This window comes from Macaca mulatta, chromosome 12 (genome assembly GCF_049350105.2).
Source record: "Macaca mulatta isolate MMU2019108-1 chromosome 12, T2T-MMU8v2.0, whole genome shotgun sequence".
Lineage (NCBI taxonomy): Eukaryota > Metazoa > Chordata > Mammalia > Primates > Cercopithecidae > Macaca > Macaca mulatta.
Window position 1 is genome coordinate 69,879,526 of NC_133417.1, and position 19,757 is coordinate 69,899,282.

A 19,757-nucleotide genomic window follows, 5' to 3' on the forward strand; every position below is an offset into this window, starting at 1 on the left:
GCAGGGGAAAGAGCTCAGCAAGTACTGCGGTGGTGGAGCACTGGAGCTCCAACCGTACCGCACATTGGTCCCTCATGGAGGCAAGGAGACCCCCTTGAGGCTCAGGGCAACACTCACTAGCTGGTAAAAGGGCATCTAATCCACCACAGCAGCAACTCCTTTGAGTGGTGCTTGTTTTCGATCATTGCCACCTCTTTCACAGTGATCCCAAGACAGAGGAAAGACGCTGTGTTTGTCATAAGGTGAGATGGTGGGATGACAGGGCGGGGACGAGGACAGCAAAAAGAGGAGATGATTCTGAGTTGTAAACCCTGCATTTAAATGGGAGAGTGACAAAAGGTGGGTGTGAATGAACTATTTACATGAAGAAGCGGAAGCAGAACAGAAGATGTGATATAGAAGCAACTTATTGCTGCATTTAAAGATAGTAGCGGGCAGCGAGTGTGGGCAGGCATAAGCCAGGTGGAGAGGCTTGATGAGCCCTGCTGGTTGATCACCAGAACTTCAGTTCTACCTCTACAAGCAACAGCTGAATAAGGTTGTTCATTCACATGCACCTGCCCACGAAGTCCTGCTGTCTGCACTTTCAGAGCACAGTCCTCTCTTAGCCTTAATGAAGCTTTAAAATGACTTCCCCATCTACTACTTTCTGCATAAAGTGAAAAAGGCACATGAAAAGGATTTAGGCTTGGTAATATATAATGCTCTTCTACTTTTTCTAATCTGTTTAAAGGATTAGTAGGAAAAGTAAATCTCCTCAGGCATAAATGCTTAAATTCTTTAGGATTCTTTGATGCACTTTCTAATTAACTAGGAAATTCAGCTGCAGCATGTGTGTGTGTGTGTGTGTGTGTGTGTGTAGTTATTGCACAATTGAAGTTGCAGATATAAGAAATTATATAGTATTTTACCTGTAACATATGAAACCCAGAATAAAAGCAATATTCCCAAAGGAAACCCAGCTTGCTTCATTGAATAAGGCAATCCTGAAAAAACATAAAATGCCCCACCCCTCACATTAACAAGAAAGCTAGAAATACAGAAACTCCCCCCTTCAATTTCTGCATATAATAGGTAAAGTCAATTTATAAACTTATATGACATACTTGTAAGTTGCACATAGGACAGTATTAACATTAAATGTTAGGCATTAATACTTATTTCAGAATAAAATGTTATTAGCTTAGGGACAAGTCAAGAGAGCAAGTTTATGAGGTGATGGGATAAGAATTAGAAAGCAGCAAATGAAAAACAAATGCCAGTTCACACAAATAACGTTTACTTCAGGGTAAGAGTGACACAGCCCTGGAATATGTGGAAAATCATTACCTCAAATCCTTTCCTACCTGCTAGCCAAGAAAGCAGAGTGGATAATAAAGAGCACAGAAGGGTTATGGAATATTAAGACAGACAGACTCTGGAGTCAAAATGGGGCTACTATGTAGGAAAAAAATGAGAGAAAAATGAGAAGGCGAAAGTCTTTTTTATAATGCTGACAAGGGTACGTATAATTATTTCTTGTAACTTTGGGGAAAATGGGCAACTTTAGATTATGGACAATAAAATATCTAAAACAAACACAGTTAAAATATTTGCAGCCAAGATTTTTATTCTCTGAAAAGTTTTCCCTTAAAGAAAAGAAAACAAGCCGCTGAGCAGGATTCAGTGGTACTGTTTAGCATTGCTGACATGGCTTAGCTTAGCATGTTCACATCAGGAATTAGCTCTAGAATTCTTCTAAGTACAGCTGCCCATACCTTCATTGCACATGGAGGTAGAATTGTAAACAAGCCTTTCTCCCTGTTTCCTTCTACTTTATCTCAGGTAATGCCATTTTATGTATCATTTGGAGAAAAAAAAAAGACTATCCATAGAAAAATGTAAAATCAGGAACCATATTAACTTGTGAAAAGTAAAAGTAACTCAAGAGTAAGAAAAGTAGCTCAATCCAGATAAATGTTTAATTTTCAGAAGATGATGACAGAGACAAAAATGTCACAACTTTATAAAACCTTGTATTCTCAAAAAAGTATTGCATTTTGCAGGATTTTGTTTTCTTCTTGTCTTTTCTGAGATAGAATGTTTTCAGGTACCAAAAAGAATAATAACCACTGAAAATAGAGCTGCTTTTATTACTATAATGCAATACACTTTTAACTTTTTTCAGACAATTTCCCTTGCTTCTAATACAATGGGAAAATCTGAGCTATTTATTTCTTTTAATTCTGATTTTATGGCTCCTTTGCTAGGAAAATTATATGCATTTTCAATGAACAAATTTGCATTGTTGACTAAATGATATTTAAAATTAATATATTGTAATAATTTTGTACTTTAAAATTTAACATTGTATAGATAGGTAAAGAATGTATGAATTTAATTTTTCATAAGATTGGTATGTTTTCATATTAAACTTTTCACCTCTAACATTTACAAATATCTGGAAGTTTTATACTTCTATAAGGTTAAAGAAAGATGATTCAAATAATGATGGACCCTTCAGTAAGTGGAAAAAAATACATTAGGTAACATTAACAATCAACCACACAGCCTACAGAAAAAAGATTCAGCACCGCCCATATGCAGTTTCACCTTAATCTACTACACGTGGAAGATGCTCTTAACTGTGGAAGCAGTGTGAATGACAGCCCCATCTTCAGCATAAAAGGCACGCACACATACAGTTACACTAGAAAAAAAGGAAGGCTTTTATGGAAGAAAATTTCCAATTTTCTTATTTAAGTCTTTTTTTCTTTAAAAATAATTAATGAACACTAGCAGCATAGCGAGTCTTAAATTTTGCCCTTTCACTTAAAATTGAAACCAAAACAACATACACTTACCTATTATACCAGATCCTATAATCGAGTTGACAACATTAAAAAGAGCAGCAGACTGACAGGTTTTCTCTTTATACTCATGTTCAGAAACAAGGGTTTCTCTGTCATCTAGATCTCTCTATTTTAATAGATAAAATAGCAATTATAAGCAAATACTAGCTCAGAAAATTAGAAAAGTAACAAATATGTAATGCAGGATACTAGCACGATATTTCTAGTAATAATAAGTAATGTCACTAATGAAAATAAAATAATGCCAGGATAACAGTAATAAAGAATAACAATAATGGCTAGTAATTCAACAGAGCTTGGTAAGCTAACTCCACCCTAAAATTTCCAGATTACAGCTGCCCCAGCTGCTAAGTACAGGATCTGTTAGGAATTCGGTGATGTGATTGTGTGAAATTAAATTGCCTGCTAAGGAAAAAAAAACAAAGTCAGATTAAGGCAAAACTTTTTCTCCCAGAGAACTTTTCGCGGTGCTAAACCAAGAGCCCGGGTGAAGGTAGGTGACCTGACCTGTTGCAAGGTGAATGAAATTTCCGGAAAACTGGCTTCAGAACGCCCAGTCGCTAGTTTTACCTGCGGTGGGATGACAGGGTCCTGCCTCTGGTAGCCCATGGCTGCGCGGTTGTCCTGAGGAGGTAGAAGATGCTGGCGCCGAGGTCCGGCTCGCATCCCGCCAGCCTCCTCTGCCACCTCGCACACAGCCGAGGTCCGCGCGCCGCCGCAGAGCTGCAGGGAGCCAGTTCCACCGGCGCCGTCTGCCCCGTCGGCAGGCCGCGAGGGCTGCAGCCCCAAGATCTCTAAGCTGTGACAGCTTGGGGCACTTTTCCACCGGAGTTCGCCCAAATATAGTTTTCCTCCGGATGCGGAGATGCTGCAGGATGTTTCTGATCCGGGCTGCCCTGTCTCCCCGCCTCCCGCCTCCACACCCCCGCCTTCCTCAGAGAACAGGGAGAGCTACTCTTCCCCGAAGCTGCAGAGGACAACTGGTTCCACCCACGCTGCCCTGCCTAGATTGCACAGAGTTATGACCGCCTCGTTGCAGCTCGTTCCTAAATTAGCTGCGCCTTTGCTGGGTCCGAAACCCAGGTAAGAGCGCAGAAGCACCCTTGGGCCCGTGGGACATCTTCCCTATTAGCATCTCCTCCTCGCTACACCTTTTCAACGGCAGAGACGACGGGTGAAAATTTGGGACTTTTATTGTAAATGGAAATGGAAAGACTCATAAGAAAATGAATAGCAAAACAAAAAACTTTCCTAGGGTTTTAGCAAACTTGACTACTGAGCATGCTTTGGTCAAACGCTTTCTGGTAACTTTTTAGAAAAAGGAGCCATAGAGAAAATGAAGGTGGATTGTTAATGGATTCAGGTAATGAACCTTGAAGAGGGAAAGAGGAGTACAAGGGTTTGGAAAAGGGATGGCACCTACAGTGTCTGAGCTAGAAGGAATCTTCAGTGACCACCTATACATTACAGATGAAGCAACAAGTCCAGAGAGTATTCAATATCAGAGACAGAATGCATAAGACAACAGCTTCAGGGGCAGTAAGAGGGGTGATATGCCATCATACTTACCAAATTCTGCCTTCCCTTGATATCCACAGGGGATTGGTTCTGGAACCCCTGCAGATACGAAAATCCAGGAATGCTCAGGTCCTTGATACTAAACGGCATAGTATTTACATGTAACCCAGGCACATTCTCCAGCATACTTTAAATCATCTCTAGATTATTTATGATACCTAATACAATGTAAATGCCATTTAACTAGTTGTTATACTGTATTGTCTAGGAAATAAGAAAAAAAGTCCCTATGTGTTCAGTATAGACACACCCATCCTAGCCCTAACTACATTTTTGATCTGGGATTGGTTTAAGGCATGGATGCAGAACTGGGGATGTGGAGGCCAACTGTACCTAATTAAAGAGGTTCTGTTTCATACATATTTACTTATAATTATGAAAAAAAATTAAAACCGTGGGAAAACGAAAGACTTATAAACTTTATATACACTCTGCCATCAAATTAACAAATGTTAACATGCTGTCATATTTTCTTCAAATTGTAAAAGTAAACATAATGTCACAATAGGAACCCCCTTGACCTTCTCCATTCCTTTCCCTAGACCTTCAGCCCTGGAGTCATCGGTTCATCAAGTTAGTGTTATCTTTGCTATTCATGCTTTCTATTTTAATCTGTTCATTTATAGCCATAAACAATATATAACATTGGCTTTTGTGTTTTCAACATTTACGAAGATGGTACCATATTGTACATGTTATTTTTCCACTGGCATTTTTATTTTCAGCATATATGATGTAGATATATGCAGATACGCTTTTTTTTTTCATTATATCTAACAGTTAAGTCAGCCTTCCCCCTACTGAAAGATAGTAAGGTTGTTTCTCATTTTACACTCTTACGGAGCATAAAAGTGACAGTTTCTCTAGATGTAGAAGTGTTATATAGTAGGTCATGCGCACTTTCATCTTCGTTAGTTTTTTTTTTTCTTTTTCAGACGGAGTTTCAGTTTTGTTGCCCAGGCTGGAGAGCAATGGTGTGACCTCTGGTCACTGCAACCTCCGCCTCCCGGGTTCAAGTGATTATCTTGCTTCAGCCTCAGGAGTAGCTGGGAATATAGGTGCCCACACCACGCTCAGCTAAGTTTTTGTATTTTTAGTAGAGATGGGGTTTCACCATGTTAGCCAGGCTGGTCTTGAACTCCTGATCTCAGGTGATCCACCCTCCTCAGCCTCCCAAAGTGTTGAGATTACAGGTGTGAGCCACTGTGCCTGGCCTTCATTAAATATTTTTAAATTGCTTTGCAAATTGATAACATGAATTTCACTTCTACCAACAGAGTTGAAATTCTTGTTTTTCTACATTGTCTGCAACACCAGGATTTACTTAATCTATTTTTTAAGTTTCATTGTTCTGCTGGATTTTTAAGTGGTGTATAATTATTGTATAAATTTGTATTATCCTAATTTACATTGAGATGGAAGATATTTTACATACTAGTTAAATATTTCCATTGTTCTTTTTGTGAATTTCTTTTTTTTTTTTTCCCCATTTGCTTTTGGTTGTAAATTTTTTCTATTGATTTGTAAGCATAATTTATATATTTGGGGTGGCAACCCTGTGTCATTTATATGTTTTATACGTATCTTTTCCCAGCTTCTCTCTTTTAAATTTTTTTCTAATTCTGTGAAGTTACAGTTTTAATATTAGTAATCTTAATCCTGATACAAGTGCATTGAGAAGCAAAAATTATAACCCTATTTTACTCAAAAGAATAGATGCAGAAATTCCAAGCAAACTATTAGCAAGTTGAACCTATCTGTTCACAAAAAGTTAACAATATCATAAAAAAGTTGAATATAGCCCAACTATGAAAGGATGGCTTAATTAACAAAAAAGTTCATAAATATAATTTCCAACATTAACAGGTAAGAAAAAACCATGTTATTATTTCACTATATTCAGGAAAAACACTTGATAATGTTGAATTATTGATTTAAAAAAACTTTGTAAATCAAAAATATAATACAACTTCCTGATAGTGATAAACTATAGGAAAATATTTTCATTACAAGGAAATTTTGGAAGCATTCCTATTTAATCAGAAGTGAAAAAAATCAATGTTTGTGACTTTTATTTAACTTGATGTTGGAGTTCCTAGTCTAAAGTAGTAAGAAATAAAAGAGAAATCAGAGGTATGAGAATTGGAAAGCTAAAATTAAAACTGTCATCATTTTTACATGATAAAATTGTTTGTATAGAAAAATCCAAAATAATCTAAGGGAAAAAAATTAGAAATAGAGAATATAGAGAGCTTATTAGCATAAGATTAGACTAAAAATATATTAATTTCTCTACTGCAACAGCAAACAACTAGATATTGTAATTAAAAAGTATATAATAGTGTCAGAGAATATCTAATACTAAGAAATAAATCCAACCAAAGAGAAAAATGTACACAGTCTCTTCAAAAAAAAAGATAACAATCAAGGTACATTACAGAAGGCCTAAATAAATTGAGAGATACACCTTATTCATGAATCAGAAAAAATAAATATTCTAAAGATATCGAATCTGACCAAGTTGATCTATTGATTAATACAATTATTTTCACCACTACATTGACCACAAATCTCTGTCAAAACCTTTCCTTTCTGTTTAGTTACAAAAGAAAAATCTTTGTTCTTTAAAAAGTAGAAATAAAATGAAAAGGATAAATTTTAAATGTTCAGTTATTTCCACTCCCAGTGATAACTTTATTTTAAAGATTTTTTTCAGTATATCAGGTTGGTACAAAATAATTGCCGTTTTTGCCATTACAGTAATGACAAAACCTAATATTTTGCACCAGCCTAATATTATATGTGTCTCTGTATGTATGTGTTGTTCTTTTTTTCTTTTTGTAGATGATAGGCTCCGTGGTGGTCTTAAAATATATCCACAAATTCTCTGACATCCTCTCTTCAAGAAGTGGAGCTTAATTCCCTTTCCTTTGAGTGCAGGTATGACTTACTGACTTGCTTCTAATGAATAGCATATGACAGAAGTGATGTGTGTACATTCTGTTACTAAGTCATGAAAGTCATTGTGAATTCTGCCTTGTTCTCATTCAGACCACTCTGGGAGAAACCAACAGCTATGTCATGGGGAAATTCAAACCACCTATGGAGCGAGGCTCACATGGTGAGGAAGTAAAGCCTCTTGCCAATACCAAGCGAGTGAGATATACTAAAAGGGGATCCTCCAGCCCCAATCAAGTTTTCATATGACTGCAGCCCCTGCCAGCATCCTAACTGCAACCTCATAAAAGACCTTAGCAATAGCCAGGTGTGGTGGCTTATGCCTGTAATCCCAGCACTTCGAGAGGCTGAGGCGGGCGGGTCAGCTGAGGTCAGGAGTTCAAGATTAGCCTGGCCAACATGGTGATACCCATCTCTACTGAAAATACAAAAATTAGCTGGGTGTGGTGGCATATGCCTGTAGTCCCAGCTACTTGGGAGGCTGAGACAGGAGAATCACCTGAACCCAGAGGCAGAGGTTGCAGTGAGCCGAGATCGTGCCACTGTACTCCACCCTGGGTGACAGAGTGAGACTCTGTCTCAAAACAAAAAAGACCCTAGCAAGGACCCCTTAACCAAACTGCTTCCAAAGACGGGGCCAACAAAAATATGAGATAATTTGTTTTTTTAGGCCACTAGGTTTTGGCATTGTTTGTTATACACCAATAGATAACTGATATAGGCTCATTCTATACATATTTTTGATGATCTTTTTAAAAGAAATTTTTCTTAATTTCATAAATATTTAATATAATTTCAAAATATTATATTCTCAATGAGAAAACTCAACAAAGAAAGAGACAGACACATAAAATCACTGGCAATCCTCCCATGCAGAGGTAAGCAGAGTTAACATTTTAGAACCCTACAGTTTAGTCAGATTATACAGTATTTAGTTTGTTGAAGTGCATATTCACATGCACAAAAATAGTTTTATTGAGTCTGTCTTAGCCCCAGACAGAGGCTGTGGGAACTGGACTTTCACAAATATAGAGAGTCCTAATTTGAGCTTTTTATCAAATTATACAATTATGTAGATCATATACTAAGCCTTTGTAGAATTATTATGTTTCATTATTATTTGGTTACAGTCCAGGCGAAGTGACTTCCAAGGGTACCTAGCTCTCTTAGAAATAATAAAAGAAGGCTCTAGCTTGGCAGACATAAGAGTTTAGAAAGCTCTTCCTGATGTCTAATCTGACTCCTTTCTGATATTATTAAAGTCCAAATTTGGATGAGACTAGAGACAATGACTTTCAATCCATATCTCTAGGAAAGAGTGACTTTTTCCTCAACCCTAGAAATGAGTCTGTAAGAGGAGTGCTTTTGTTCTTCTGTGAAAAACCGGATGCTTGACATTCTTACAGTATTGGGTTATTGGCCTCATTGCTGTAACAAACAGAGCACCAATATGTAGCGTTTCAAACAAGATAGACCTTACCTTCTGTCTTTTTAAATTTTCCACAGGTAGGAGTTCTCAATCTTTGTCGGAAAGTCTTCTCCAATATGTTCAGCTAAATAATCAAAATATATCTTTTTTAGGATTAATCACCTTAAACATCATTTTTGTAATTTATGTGTTCTATATATTACTCATGAAATAATACCTTATTTGTGTGGTACCATATTATTATTATTGCTTAATTAAGGTATTTTCATGTTTTCTAACTGTAATTATTAGAATTCTGCAAGTCTGCTACAGTGACATTTCTGGTTAGGAGTCAGTGTGGATGGGGCACTGAGCAATAAGGTAAGTATTACTGTGTGAGTAAGCCCTGGTTTGCCCAAGATAGTTTTCATTTAGGCTTCCTGTCCCAATGTAATCATAAGTAGCATTGTATTAATCCATTCTTGCATTGCTATAAAGAAATACCGGAGACTGGGTAATTTATAAAGAAAAGAGGTTAATTGGCTCATGGTTCTGCAGGAGGTACAGGAAGCATAACACTGGTATCTGCTTCTGGGGAGGACTCTGGAAGCTTAAGGTCATGGCAGAAGGCAAAGCAGGAGCAAGAGAGCTAGAGAATTGCTATACACTTTTAAACAACCAGACCTCAAGAGAACTCTCTGTGGCTAGGACAGTACCATGGGGAATGGTGCTAAACCATTCATGAGATATCTGCCCCCATGATCCAATCACCTCCCACCAGGCACCACCTGCAACACGGGGATTACATTTCAATATGAAATTTGGGTGGGGAAATACATCCAAACTATATCAAGCATCTTTGTCATTCTCAGAAGTGTCCCTGTTTGGATGATAGGTTACAATATCATGGTACCTATGGGGTAGGATGGGGGGACCTATGGGGTAGGTTGTGGGAACTATGGGGTACTAATCTCACCTAATATGTACTTAACACTTCACATTTATCTCTTGTGGTATTCAAGTTGAGAAAGGATGCAGATTTTAAAGACATGTGCTTTGAGTTATTTAGTTAGTATAGTGTATTGGGAGCTCAGGCTCTGGAATCAGAAAAAAAACTGGGTCTGAATCAAAGTTTAAGAGATCTTGGCAAGTTGCTGTATTCTTTGAGCCTTAATGTACTTATTTGTAAAAAGGGAAAACTAAGACCACCTCTCTCAAAGCAGTAGTTGTAGGAATTAAATGAGATAACCTATTTTTTAAATTATTCATAATAATTGTACATATTTATGAGGGGCAGAGTGATATTTGATACATGTATACAATGTTTAATGATCACATCAGAATAATTAGGATATCCATCACCTCATTTATCATTTATTTGTGTTATGAGCATTCAAAATCCTCCCTTCTATCTTTTTGAACATAGATAATAAATTGTTACCTATAGCCACCCCACAGCGTGATAGAACAGTAGAACTTATTTCTTCTACCTAGTAATTTTGGAGATGACCTAGACTTCTGTTAGTTTCCTAAAGCTGCTGTAATAAAGTATCATAAACTGGGTGACTTAAAACAACTGAAATTTATTGTCTCACAGTTCTGAAGGCTAGGAGTCCCAAATCAAGGCATCAGCAGAGCCATGCTCCCTCTGAAACCTACAGGGGAGAATCCTTGCTAGCTTCTTGTGGTTGGCTTGCAGATGCAACACTACAACTCTGCATCTGAGTTCAAATTATCCTCTCCATTTTTTTAATTAGGATACCTATCATATTAGGGCCTACCCTAATGGCCTCACCTTAACTTGACTACACCTGCACCTACCTCTGTTTCCATAGAAGGTCACATTCTGAGGTAGTAGGGGTTAGGACTTCAACATACCTTTTCAGGGAGACACAATTTAATCCATAATACTATTTTTAAAGTATTTAGTTACTTGCTTGGCCCATAATAAGCTCTCATTGATGTTTTCTGCTGATATATCCAAACAGAAAAACACTTTGTTAGGCCAAAATCATATAAGATAGAGGGAATTTTGGTCACTGCAAGAGAAACTGCTATTTGGCTTTAAACATTTATTTTTCCTTCCTCCACCCTGAGAGAGACTCTGATTTTGGTCTTGACTGTGGCTACCTGGAAAGAGAACTGAAATGTACATCCTTACTTGTAACTGGTTGTGGTCATACAGCTAAGTTTGACCAAGAAGATGCAGGTGGACTGTAAGTCCTTAATGAGAAGGAAAATAATGCCTTACCTTTCTTTTGCTCCTTCTCACTGGCCAGAATGAATGAAGATGGCTGAAGCTGGAGTTTTTCTCTGAAGCAACCACCTGTTGGAAACTTCATGTCGAAGATGCCTGAGTAATACGACAGAGGGAGTCTGGGTCCCTGGTAGATATTCCAGATCTGGGTGTTCATGGTGATATGAGAAAGCAGTAAACTTCAGTTTTGCCTAAATAGCTGTTACTTGGGGCATTCTGTCATTTACGGACAAATCTGACCTGGATTAATACACCTCCGCTGGGTACCAAGACTGATCTAATAGTCAAAAAGGTTTCATTCCGTCTAGATGTTTCTCTAGAACAGGACCTAAAGAAGTTCTTTAGCTGAATTTCTTATGGAAGTAATAGGAGAGTTCCTTGTGCTTCATTAAATGTTGTATTGGTAAGTATATATGGTTTACAATTACATGCAAATATAATAAGCTATAAATCATTGGATTCTGGTTTTTTTAGTTTAGTCTCATTAATGAACTGCTAAGAAACCTTGGATAACATATCTAGAATAATACTCTCTCTCTCCAATGTGGTATGGATCCTTCTCTGTATCCTCTGTTGTTGGTCTCATCCATATATCCTTAAGTGTCTCATCCATATAACCTTAACCGTCAAAGGTTTACTTTGGGACCTACAGAGAATTCTTAGTCTTTGATCATTAACTTGAGGACTGACCCAGCAAAACTGAAGCTCTGACTGACTTGAGTGTACTCTCAGCATCTTTCACTTTACTGCCTGTATTCTCTGCATATGTGATAGAGAATATAATTTTAAAGTCTGTGTGGAAAAAAGTATTTCTACTGGAAATCCAAGCTGAAATTTGATCCTTCTTTTTTTCAGCTCAGAATATTTTCTTTGTGAGATCATGTACCATTTCCTGGCTCCAGAAGCTGGAGGAGGTGACTGTTACAGCTTAGTCATTTTGTCAGAGGCGTTTGAACCAGAGTAACTCCATCTTTAATAGGGGCTGAGCAAAATGAGGCTGAGACCTACTGGGCTGCATTCCCAGAGAGTAAAGGCATTCTAAGTCACAGGATGAAATAGGAGGTTGGCACAAGATACAGATCATAACGACCTCACTGATAAAACAGGTTGCATTAAAGAAGCCAGCCAAAACTCACTAAAACAAAGATGGCCATGAGAGTGACCTCTGGTTGTCCTCACTGCTACACTCCCACCAGCGCCCTGACAGTTTACAGATACCATGGCAACATTGGGAAGTTACCCTATATGGTCTAAAAAGGGGAGGCATGAATAATCCACACATTGTTTAGCATATCATCAAAAAATAACCATAAAAATGGGCAATTAGCAGCCCTCAGGGCTGCTCTAAGGAGTAGCCATTCTTTTACTCCTTTACTTTCTTAATCAACTTGCTTTCTCTTTACTCTATGGGCTCACCCTGAATTCTTTCTTGCACAAGATCCAATAACTCTTGGGGTCTGGATTGGTACTGCTTTTCTGTAACATCTTCATGCCAGCTATAATATGAATAACATGATACAAGACAGTAGGTAAGCAAACTGTGATTATCTTCAAATAGTATCAGCTTTTATCACTCACTAATAAATATGCCCAAAACACACCCAAAGTGACAAGGTAGAAGAACCAAAATTGGGGGCTGGGTATCGTTTAGTATCTTTTAATCAATGTGATCTATGAAGGTTACACTAGAATAAGTAAGAGCTCATTTACCGATTTTGATCTTTTTTCTTCTTTTGTTTTATTGAAGTTCCATTTGCATTATGTCATCCCTGTATCAGTTCAATTTGGCCTGGAGAAAGGATATTGTATACCCTTTGGATAGGTTGGCCGGGAAGACCAGATTCTGGCAAGATAGTACACTTGACAGTGACAACTAAAGAACATGCAACCTGGGGCACAGAGTGGGGTGGAACCTTGGCAGTAGAAGTATTAGGGATGACTGTGACTGTGTATCCTTTCCCAGCTACAGCAGTGCCTTATACATGATGTTTGCCGGAAATACTCTTCACCACAAAGAAGGGCAGTGGTGCTAAAATCAGGAAGTGGGAGCAAAGGGACCAAAAAGACTTTGTGGCCAGAGCCAATATTGCCCATAGTGTGGAAATATGAGGTTGGCAAACTTTCCCCAAATCTCTGAATCTGACTTAAGTCTCTTTCTTTCTGATCTTGGGTAATTTTGTTTACTTCTAAAATACAGCACTCAATCCTTTATTGCATGCTGTAGCTAAGTATGGTCATATCTGTGGGAATGGTAAGCTTATTGTGGGAAAGGATCACATTTATGTTGCTGTTGATGAAGATTTTTTTTCCCACTGAACCTAGCATAGTGATTCACACAGTCACTGCTGCTCATTAAAAATGTTCCAAATGGAAGAAACAATCCAAACAGGAATTAGCAACTAAAAAGCCTTGTTGTTAAGTGTCAGTAAATTTCATGTGGACAGCAATAAGGACCATCAGGAGAATATTTAAGTAATGAAATTATGATGTTCATTTGCCTCTAGGGCTTCTAAGAGACTGAGAAAAGCCTGGCTCATCTCCACTTACTAATGCAAGCAGAATATTTTGAAAAATACATTTTAGAAAAGAGTGACACAAAATTGTGATACATTTCTAACCATTTGACAAATTAACACTTTGTTTTTAAACCCAAACGTAGTGTAATATTACTGTTATTCATACAATAATGAAAGGATGTGTTAAAATATATTTATTTATAATGCTTAAAATGGGGTGGTGTTATAATATGTCATAAGTTTAAGATTAAGAGTGACATGTTTTAATTTTAGTGTATCTATGCTGCCCTAGGTGTAACTGCCCAGTGGGTTCTTCCTGCCTGCTATACAAACAAAATCAATTCAGAGACCATGGCATTTCAGCAAAGAAAGAGTTTAATTGACATGAGGCCAGCCATTGCTATGTGGGAGATGGAGTTATTATTCAAATCAATCTCTTCAAGAATTTTATGGCTGGAGTTTTTCAAAGGTAGTTTTGGGGAAAGGGTGGGGGTCGCGAGGCAATGGGTGCTTGCTGCTGATTGGCTGAGGGTGCAATCATAGGGGTGTGGAAATGGTCTTCCTGTGCACTTGACTTGCTTCTGGGTGGGGCCACAGAAGCTAGTGTTTGGTGGGTTTAGGTGGGGCCTTTGGTTATGAAACATGAAAAAACCCTTAAAAGATATCTCAAAAGGCCAATCATAGGTTCTAAAATAGTGATGCTATCTGCAGGAGTAATTGGGGAAGTTGCATATTTTGTAATCTCCAGAATAATGGCTGGCAATCCTTTATGTGTGCACCTTAGCAGAATTCAGGCTCCTCTGTTCTCTTAGTCTGGTGGTCTTTCCTTTGCTTTACAAAGGCAGTTGAGTTTATGGGAAGGACTACTATCACTTAAACTGTAAACTAAATGTTTCCCAAAGTTAGCTTCACCCAAGTCCAGGAATAATTAAGGACAGCTTGAAGGGTAAAGGCAAAACTGGGTGGCTAGATCGGATCTCCCCCACTGCCAGTATTTTCTTACTGATACAGTTTTTGCAAAAGTGGTTTCATGGGTATAACATCATAAATCTGAAGCTTTTCAAACATTGAAAGCTCAAACCAAATGGCCCTTCTCAACTGCCTGTGACAGACACTGTCTGTCTTAGAAGTGTTTAGTAGAAATGTATTAAAAAGATACTAAGGACACCCAAAAGACTAGCAACTGAAGTTGCACGTTATCCACTCACATTTCAAAAGGATTATCTACTCATCCTCTATAAGGAGGGGAAAGGATGTACTAGGTTCCACAAATCAGCCCCAGTGCTGACATTGCCCCAGTAACATATCTGAAAGCTCACACGCTCTGATTAGAAAAACAATGTAGGATCTATTGAATATGTCTACGTTTCCCACTTTTGATCATTACTAATTACCAATAAAGATTGTGTGTGTGGCATTCTATAGGTTCTGAAAACAAGGTATGTATGTATGCTCTATAGTTTGGAACCAACCTTCATCACAAGATGACTAACTTGATTAGGTAGTATAAGAGATGTCCCAAATGAGTGAAATAGATATATTTATTGGAGCAATTTAGAGGAATTGATAATTATAGGAGGGTGAGGTGTGGGTGGTCAGTAGTACTTGATGGAAGGCTGGAAACATAAAATTTAGCCTAGCAAAAATGAAATTTAACTTACAAATATAGCATCCTGATCTTGAATCTGAACAACCAACTGTATATGTGCAAGGTAAGAACGTGTGGGTTATCTCCAACTCATTTGTAATACTATTTTTAATTAACAAGACGTTTAAATAATGCAAAAATTTAATGGGGCTGAGAAAAAAGTCTAACACAGTCAGGTAAAGTACTTGTAATAATTACACAGAGCAAGAATAATGATAATCCAGACCATCTGTATTGGTCACACCACACATGGATTATTGTTTTCAGCTCTGGAAACCACAATTTGAGGAAAGTTACAGATAAACTGGGACATTTACAATTGAGAGGGATCAGAATAATGAGAGGATACTGAGTCTCACAGTGCTTTAACTAGCCAGAGAATAAAGATTCAGAGGTTGAGAGGCTCACTCAATATTACCAATGGCTTTATAACCTAATTACTTAGAGTTGTCCTGGGATAAATTGAGTGGTAAATTGTTACTAGAGGTATTTAAACCTGAGCATGACCACTGGGCAAGGACGTTGTAGGGGATGATGAAGGATAGAAAGGGTGCTAGGTGTTCTTCTTTGCTTGTGAGTAAACAGAAACCTACTTGCGCTTCTTTAGGAGTGGGGAAAGTGGTGATTAGAACAATTTTTGTAATGAATCTAGGACTAGAAAATTTGTCAAGATTCCAGGTATCCCTAGATTTTTCTTTTCTCTGTCTATCATGGCCAGCATGATCTTTTTCTCATGGAATCTTAGCTTTTTTTTCTGTAGGTCTACTTCATTATTCTCTTGCAACTGACTGGTTAGTCACTGAGTTCTCTGGGGAAAATTCCAGAGCAAGTGAGTCTGACAGGCTTAGCTACATACCTTTGCCTCCATTGAGCACAGCTTGTTGAACCACACCTCCTCCTAGGAGGCTGCCAGCTGTTAAAAGATAAACTTAAGCACATTAACATTTTAAAGAGTTTATTTGAGCAGACAGTGATTCATGAATTGACAGTGCCAAAGCACAACCAGGTTGGGCTCCACTGAAGGGGAATAAGGGAAAAAGTTTTATCAGGTGTTCTCGGAAGCAAGACAAAGAAAATATTTGATTGGCTAAAGTAGCCTTAAAGTCCCTAGTTAGAGGTTAGTTGGCAGTTTCTGATTGGTTAAGATTAAGTTCCATTTTCCTAGGCCCTGACCATTCCCTCTGAGCTGGGTTTGAGTTCATATGTGATGAACTCAGGGGGCTAGAGTCACCTCAGTTTGATGGTTTCCCAATTAATTATTTTAACACAGCTTAGGGATGAGCTCTTCTTGGGCTAGTTACCAATCTCTCATCCAGTCAATTGGCCATTGTGCCAGCTACAGTGACTTCCCTACAAAGCAAGGGGAGTGGAATGAAGAAAACAGCTTGAGCTGAAGGTGGGTTTGAGCAGTGGCCTGCAGTGTGGTTCATATACATGGAAATACTAGATGGCATTAAAATTCCTCTACCACTTGTAATTCCTCAATTCCATGATGCTAGTGGTATTGGTGGGTCTTTGTTTTCAGGTCTCCCAAGATGGTGGCGGCTGCTCCCAACATGGCAGCAAGCTTTTTGTTCTCTGACCTGGGGTTCTTGGCCTCACAGATTCCAAAGAATGGAACCTTGGGCCATGCGGTGAGTGCTAAAGCTCTATGAGAAGCCATGGGTCACGGAAGAGAACCGTGGAACCCAGCGACTAGTTATTCGGCGACTAGGATGAACCAGGGCACTTAGCCATGCAGGAACAATGGCAAGCCTCTAGCCTGATCAGGAGTGGCACTGGGCGCCTCTCTGGATCAGAAGTGCAGCAGATACCCTGCCGGATCCGGAGGGGTGGAAGTCAGCAGCAGGTCTGCAACAGCGGCGATCAGCAGTGGTGGATGGCGAGTGAAAGCTGAGCTCCAGCCAAAACAAACACAGAGCAGAAGAGTGTGCAGTTGCAAGATTTAATAGAGTGAAAACAGAGCTCCCATACAATGGGAGGGGACCCAAAGGGGGTTGCCTGATCCAGCTCAAATGCCTGGGTTTATATCCTGACCATGTCCCTCCCCCTGTGCTCTTAGGTGATAGATGATTTGACTATTTCCTTACCTCCTGCTTTTGGCCTAACTGATATTTTAGTGAGCTCTCTTTACTACCTGATGGGTCAGGTGTGAGCTGAGTTATAAGCCCCATGTTTGAAGGTGGGTGTGGTCACCTTCCCCAGCTAGGCTTAGGAATTCTTAGTCAGCCTAGGAAATCCAGCTAGTCCTGTCTCTCACTAGTAGGATTAGAATTCGACCTTATCATTAAAAATGAGATAAGGGGACTGTATTAGTCCATTCTCATGCTGCTATGAAATTACCCAAGACTGGGTAATTTATTAAAAAAAGAGATTTAATTGACTCACAGTTCCACATGGGTGGGGAGGCCTCAGGAAACTTACAGTCATGGCAGAAGGCACCTCTTTACAGGGCAGCAGGAGAGAGAATGAGTGCCAGCAGAGGAAATGCCAGACACTTATAAAACTATCAGATCTCGTAAGAACTCACTCACTATCATGAGAACAGCATGGGGGAACCACCCCCTTATTCAATCACTTCCCACCAGGTCCCTCCCATGACACGTGAGGATTATGAGGATTACAATTCAAGATGAGATTTTGGTGGGGACACAAAGCCTAACCATTTCAGGAAGAATATGTCGATTCCTGATATGGAGAATAAGAAACATGTATCATAAAATAGTAAGGAGAAAGGAGTGTTTGGAACCAAATAAAGGTAGATTCTGATTAGTTTTATTATCATTTCTCATTACTTTTTAGTTTATAATATTGTCTTTTATTACATACTTTCCTTCTGTTAACTTTGGGGGTGCCATGGGCCTATTGCTAGACAAACAGTAGCAAAGGTGCTCAATTTGCAAAGATGTAAAATATGTTTTTGAGATATGAAGCACTATGAATGTTTCATGAGTTAAAAATAATATGTCATAGTAAGTGGCTTCCTTCTTATTGGTGGTTAGTTTCTCTATATCGGCCATGTGAGAAAATGAAGTGAAAGCAAGAATGCAACAAGGCATGTTTCCCCCTTGATTTCTTGGTATCTCTATCTTTTAAAAAAATTTACAGAAAATGTTTGTTTTTTATTTCAGTTCATCTTTCTTTTACCCCTTCCTTAGCTGTCTTCCTTTCTCAAAGTTCTTGCAATCTATTTCTTACTAACATGAGACCCTAACGTATTTTCTAAAAAATGTCAGTATGAACAGAGTGACCACTTGCCATAGGAACTCAGCCTGACTTTTAAAAGAAGTTTTAAAATAGTGTGGGTAAGAATGATATGAATCCATTTAGATATGTTATAAATACTACTACCTTCTTCAACTCAGTGTCCAAAAGGACCTTCATGTCCCTAAGGGCTAGAAAAGGAACAGCTCAGACGGCAGCCACATTCCCATGAACTTGCTTCCCATGACCTTGCTTCACAGGGGCCTGACCCAGATGTGGTGGGAAGCACAGGACAGCAAATCCCTTTCTGAATCTTTTTATGCATGAGGTTGACCTGGCCTTAAATGTCCCTACTACAATGACTTAAAAAATGGTGATTAAATAATGTAAAACATATTGCAAATAAAATGTAAATTATCTAAAGGAAAGAAGCTACAGACTGAAAGATTGGACATGTTTAAAAGTAGCAAAATCCAAACTAAACCATAAGAAGACAGTGTGGAGTGTGTGTGTGTGTGTGTGTGTGTGTGTGTGTGTTGTAAGAATCAGGTGGCGTGTCCTACTGAAAAGCCTGTATATTTTACCACTTGGTGCCTTTTGGGGAAAATAAGAGGAATCTAACGCATACACGCATATGTGCACATACACACACTCACACAGAATTTAAATGCTGAAGGAGAGTGAAAATAAACCATATACACTGTTCCCTTTAGCTTAAATAGCCAGCAGCTATCAAGGCACCATAACTCCTTTTAGATTCAGTTAGAGGGAAAAAACTTTTCATTTGTATATTTTTCTATGCCCTAGTTAGAAGAAATATTTTCCTCTTAGAAATTTCTTTTGAAATGATTTTCTATTCCACAACAAACTCTGGAATTATTACTGTTCCATTATTCATTTGTTATAGGTTCTGTCTTGGTTCAAATTATCTCTAGTTACCTTTCTGGTAAGTTACTGACATTTTTTTGTGGGATGTGTCAGCTGATAAGATTCAAAGGAGCCAACTCCTTCAGTGATTTCAGTGATAATAAAAATATGCACAAGAAACATGGTCTTTAGTAATTAAAGGGTTAATAATACATATGCATGATACCATGTTCTGGTCCTTCACGAAACAGGAAGTCCGGGTTCCCGGATCAATATTGTGAAGAGCTCAGATCTTCTGGGTTAGTCAATTGGGCTACACAGTATCTCTGGAGAGTGGCATTTGGGGTCCAGAAAATGGTGCAAACATTTAAAAACTTTTTCATCATGTCACCAGCTAGCCCAAATATAATCTCTCTGAGATGGAAATCCAGGAATTAATTTTTCTTTCTTTGCTAGCTTCCTTTTTCAC

The 19,757-nt window shown here is 38.4% G+C and overlaps 1 protein-coding gene and 1 long non-coding RNA gene across 10 annotated transcripts in view; one reads left to right on the forward strand and one right to left on the reverse strand.

The window, feature by feature from the left end:
* Window positions 1–3,856, reverse strand: part of SLC38A11 (solute carrier family 38 member 11) — a 56,777-nt gene extending 52,921 nt beyond the window's left edge. For 3 of the 7 annotated variants that reach the window (XM_028830781.2, XM_015110267.3, XM_077956599.1), the window contains exons 1-3: window positions 3,423–3,844; window positions 2,844–2,958; window positions 912–986 (exon numbers count right to left, since the gene is read on the reverse strand). In XM_028830781.2, coding sequence (XP_028686614.1) covers window positions 912–986; window positions 2,844–2,958; window positions 3,423–3,518 — 286 coding nt within the window. In that variant the 5' untranslated portion in view covers window positions 3,519–3,844. Of the gene's footprint in view, window positions 1–911; window positions 987–2,843; window positions 2,959–3,422 lie in introns of all 7 variants that reach the window. The other 4 variants (XM_015110266.3, XM_001098784.5, XM_077956598.1 and 1 more) reach the window with 4 other exon arrangements.
* Window positions 1–18,852, forward strand: part of LOC106992600 (uncharacterized) — a 103,986-nt gene extending 85,134 nt beyond the window's left edge. The window contains exons 1-7 of one of the 3 annotated variants that reach the window (XR_003721275.2): window positions 3,789–3,935; window positions 7,275–7,370; window positions 7,482–7,551; window positions 9,109–9,177; window positions 11,076–11,456; window positions 13,862–14,038; window positions 16,822–18,852. This is a non-coding gene — a long non-coding RNA (uncharacterized LOC106992600). Of the gene's footprint in view, window positions 1–3,318; window positions 3,936–7,274; window positions 7,371–7,481; window positions 7,552–9,108; window positions 9,178–11,075; window positions 11,457–13,861; window positions 14,039–16,742 lie in introns of those variants that run through there. The other 2 variants (XR_013401873.1, XR_013401872.1) reach the window with 2 other exon arrangements.
* Window positions 18,853–19,757: the final 905 nt, after the last annotated feature.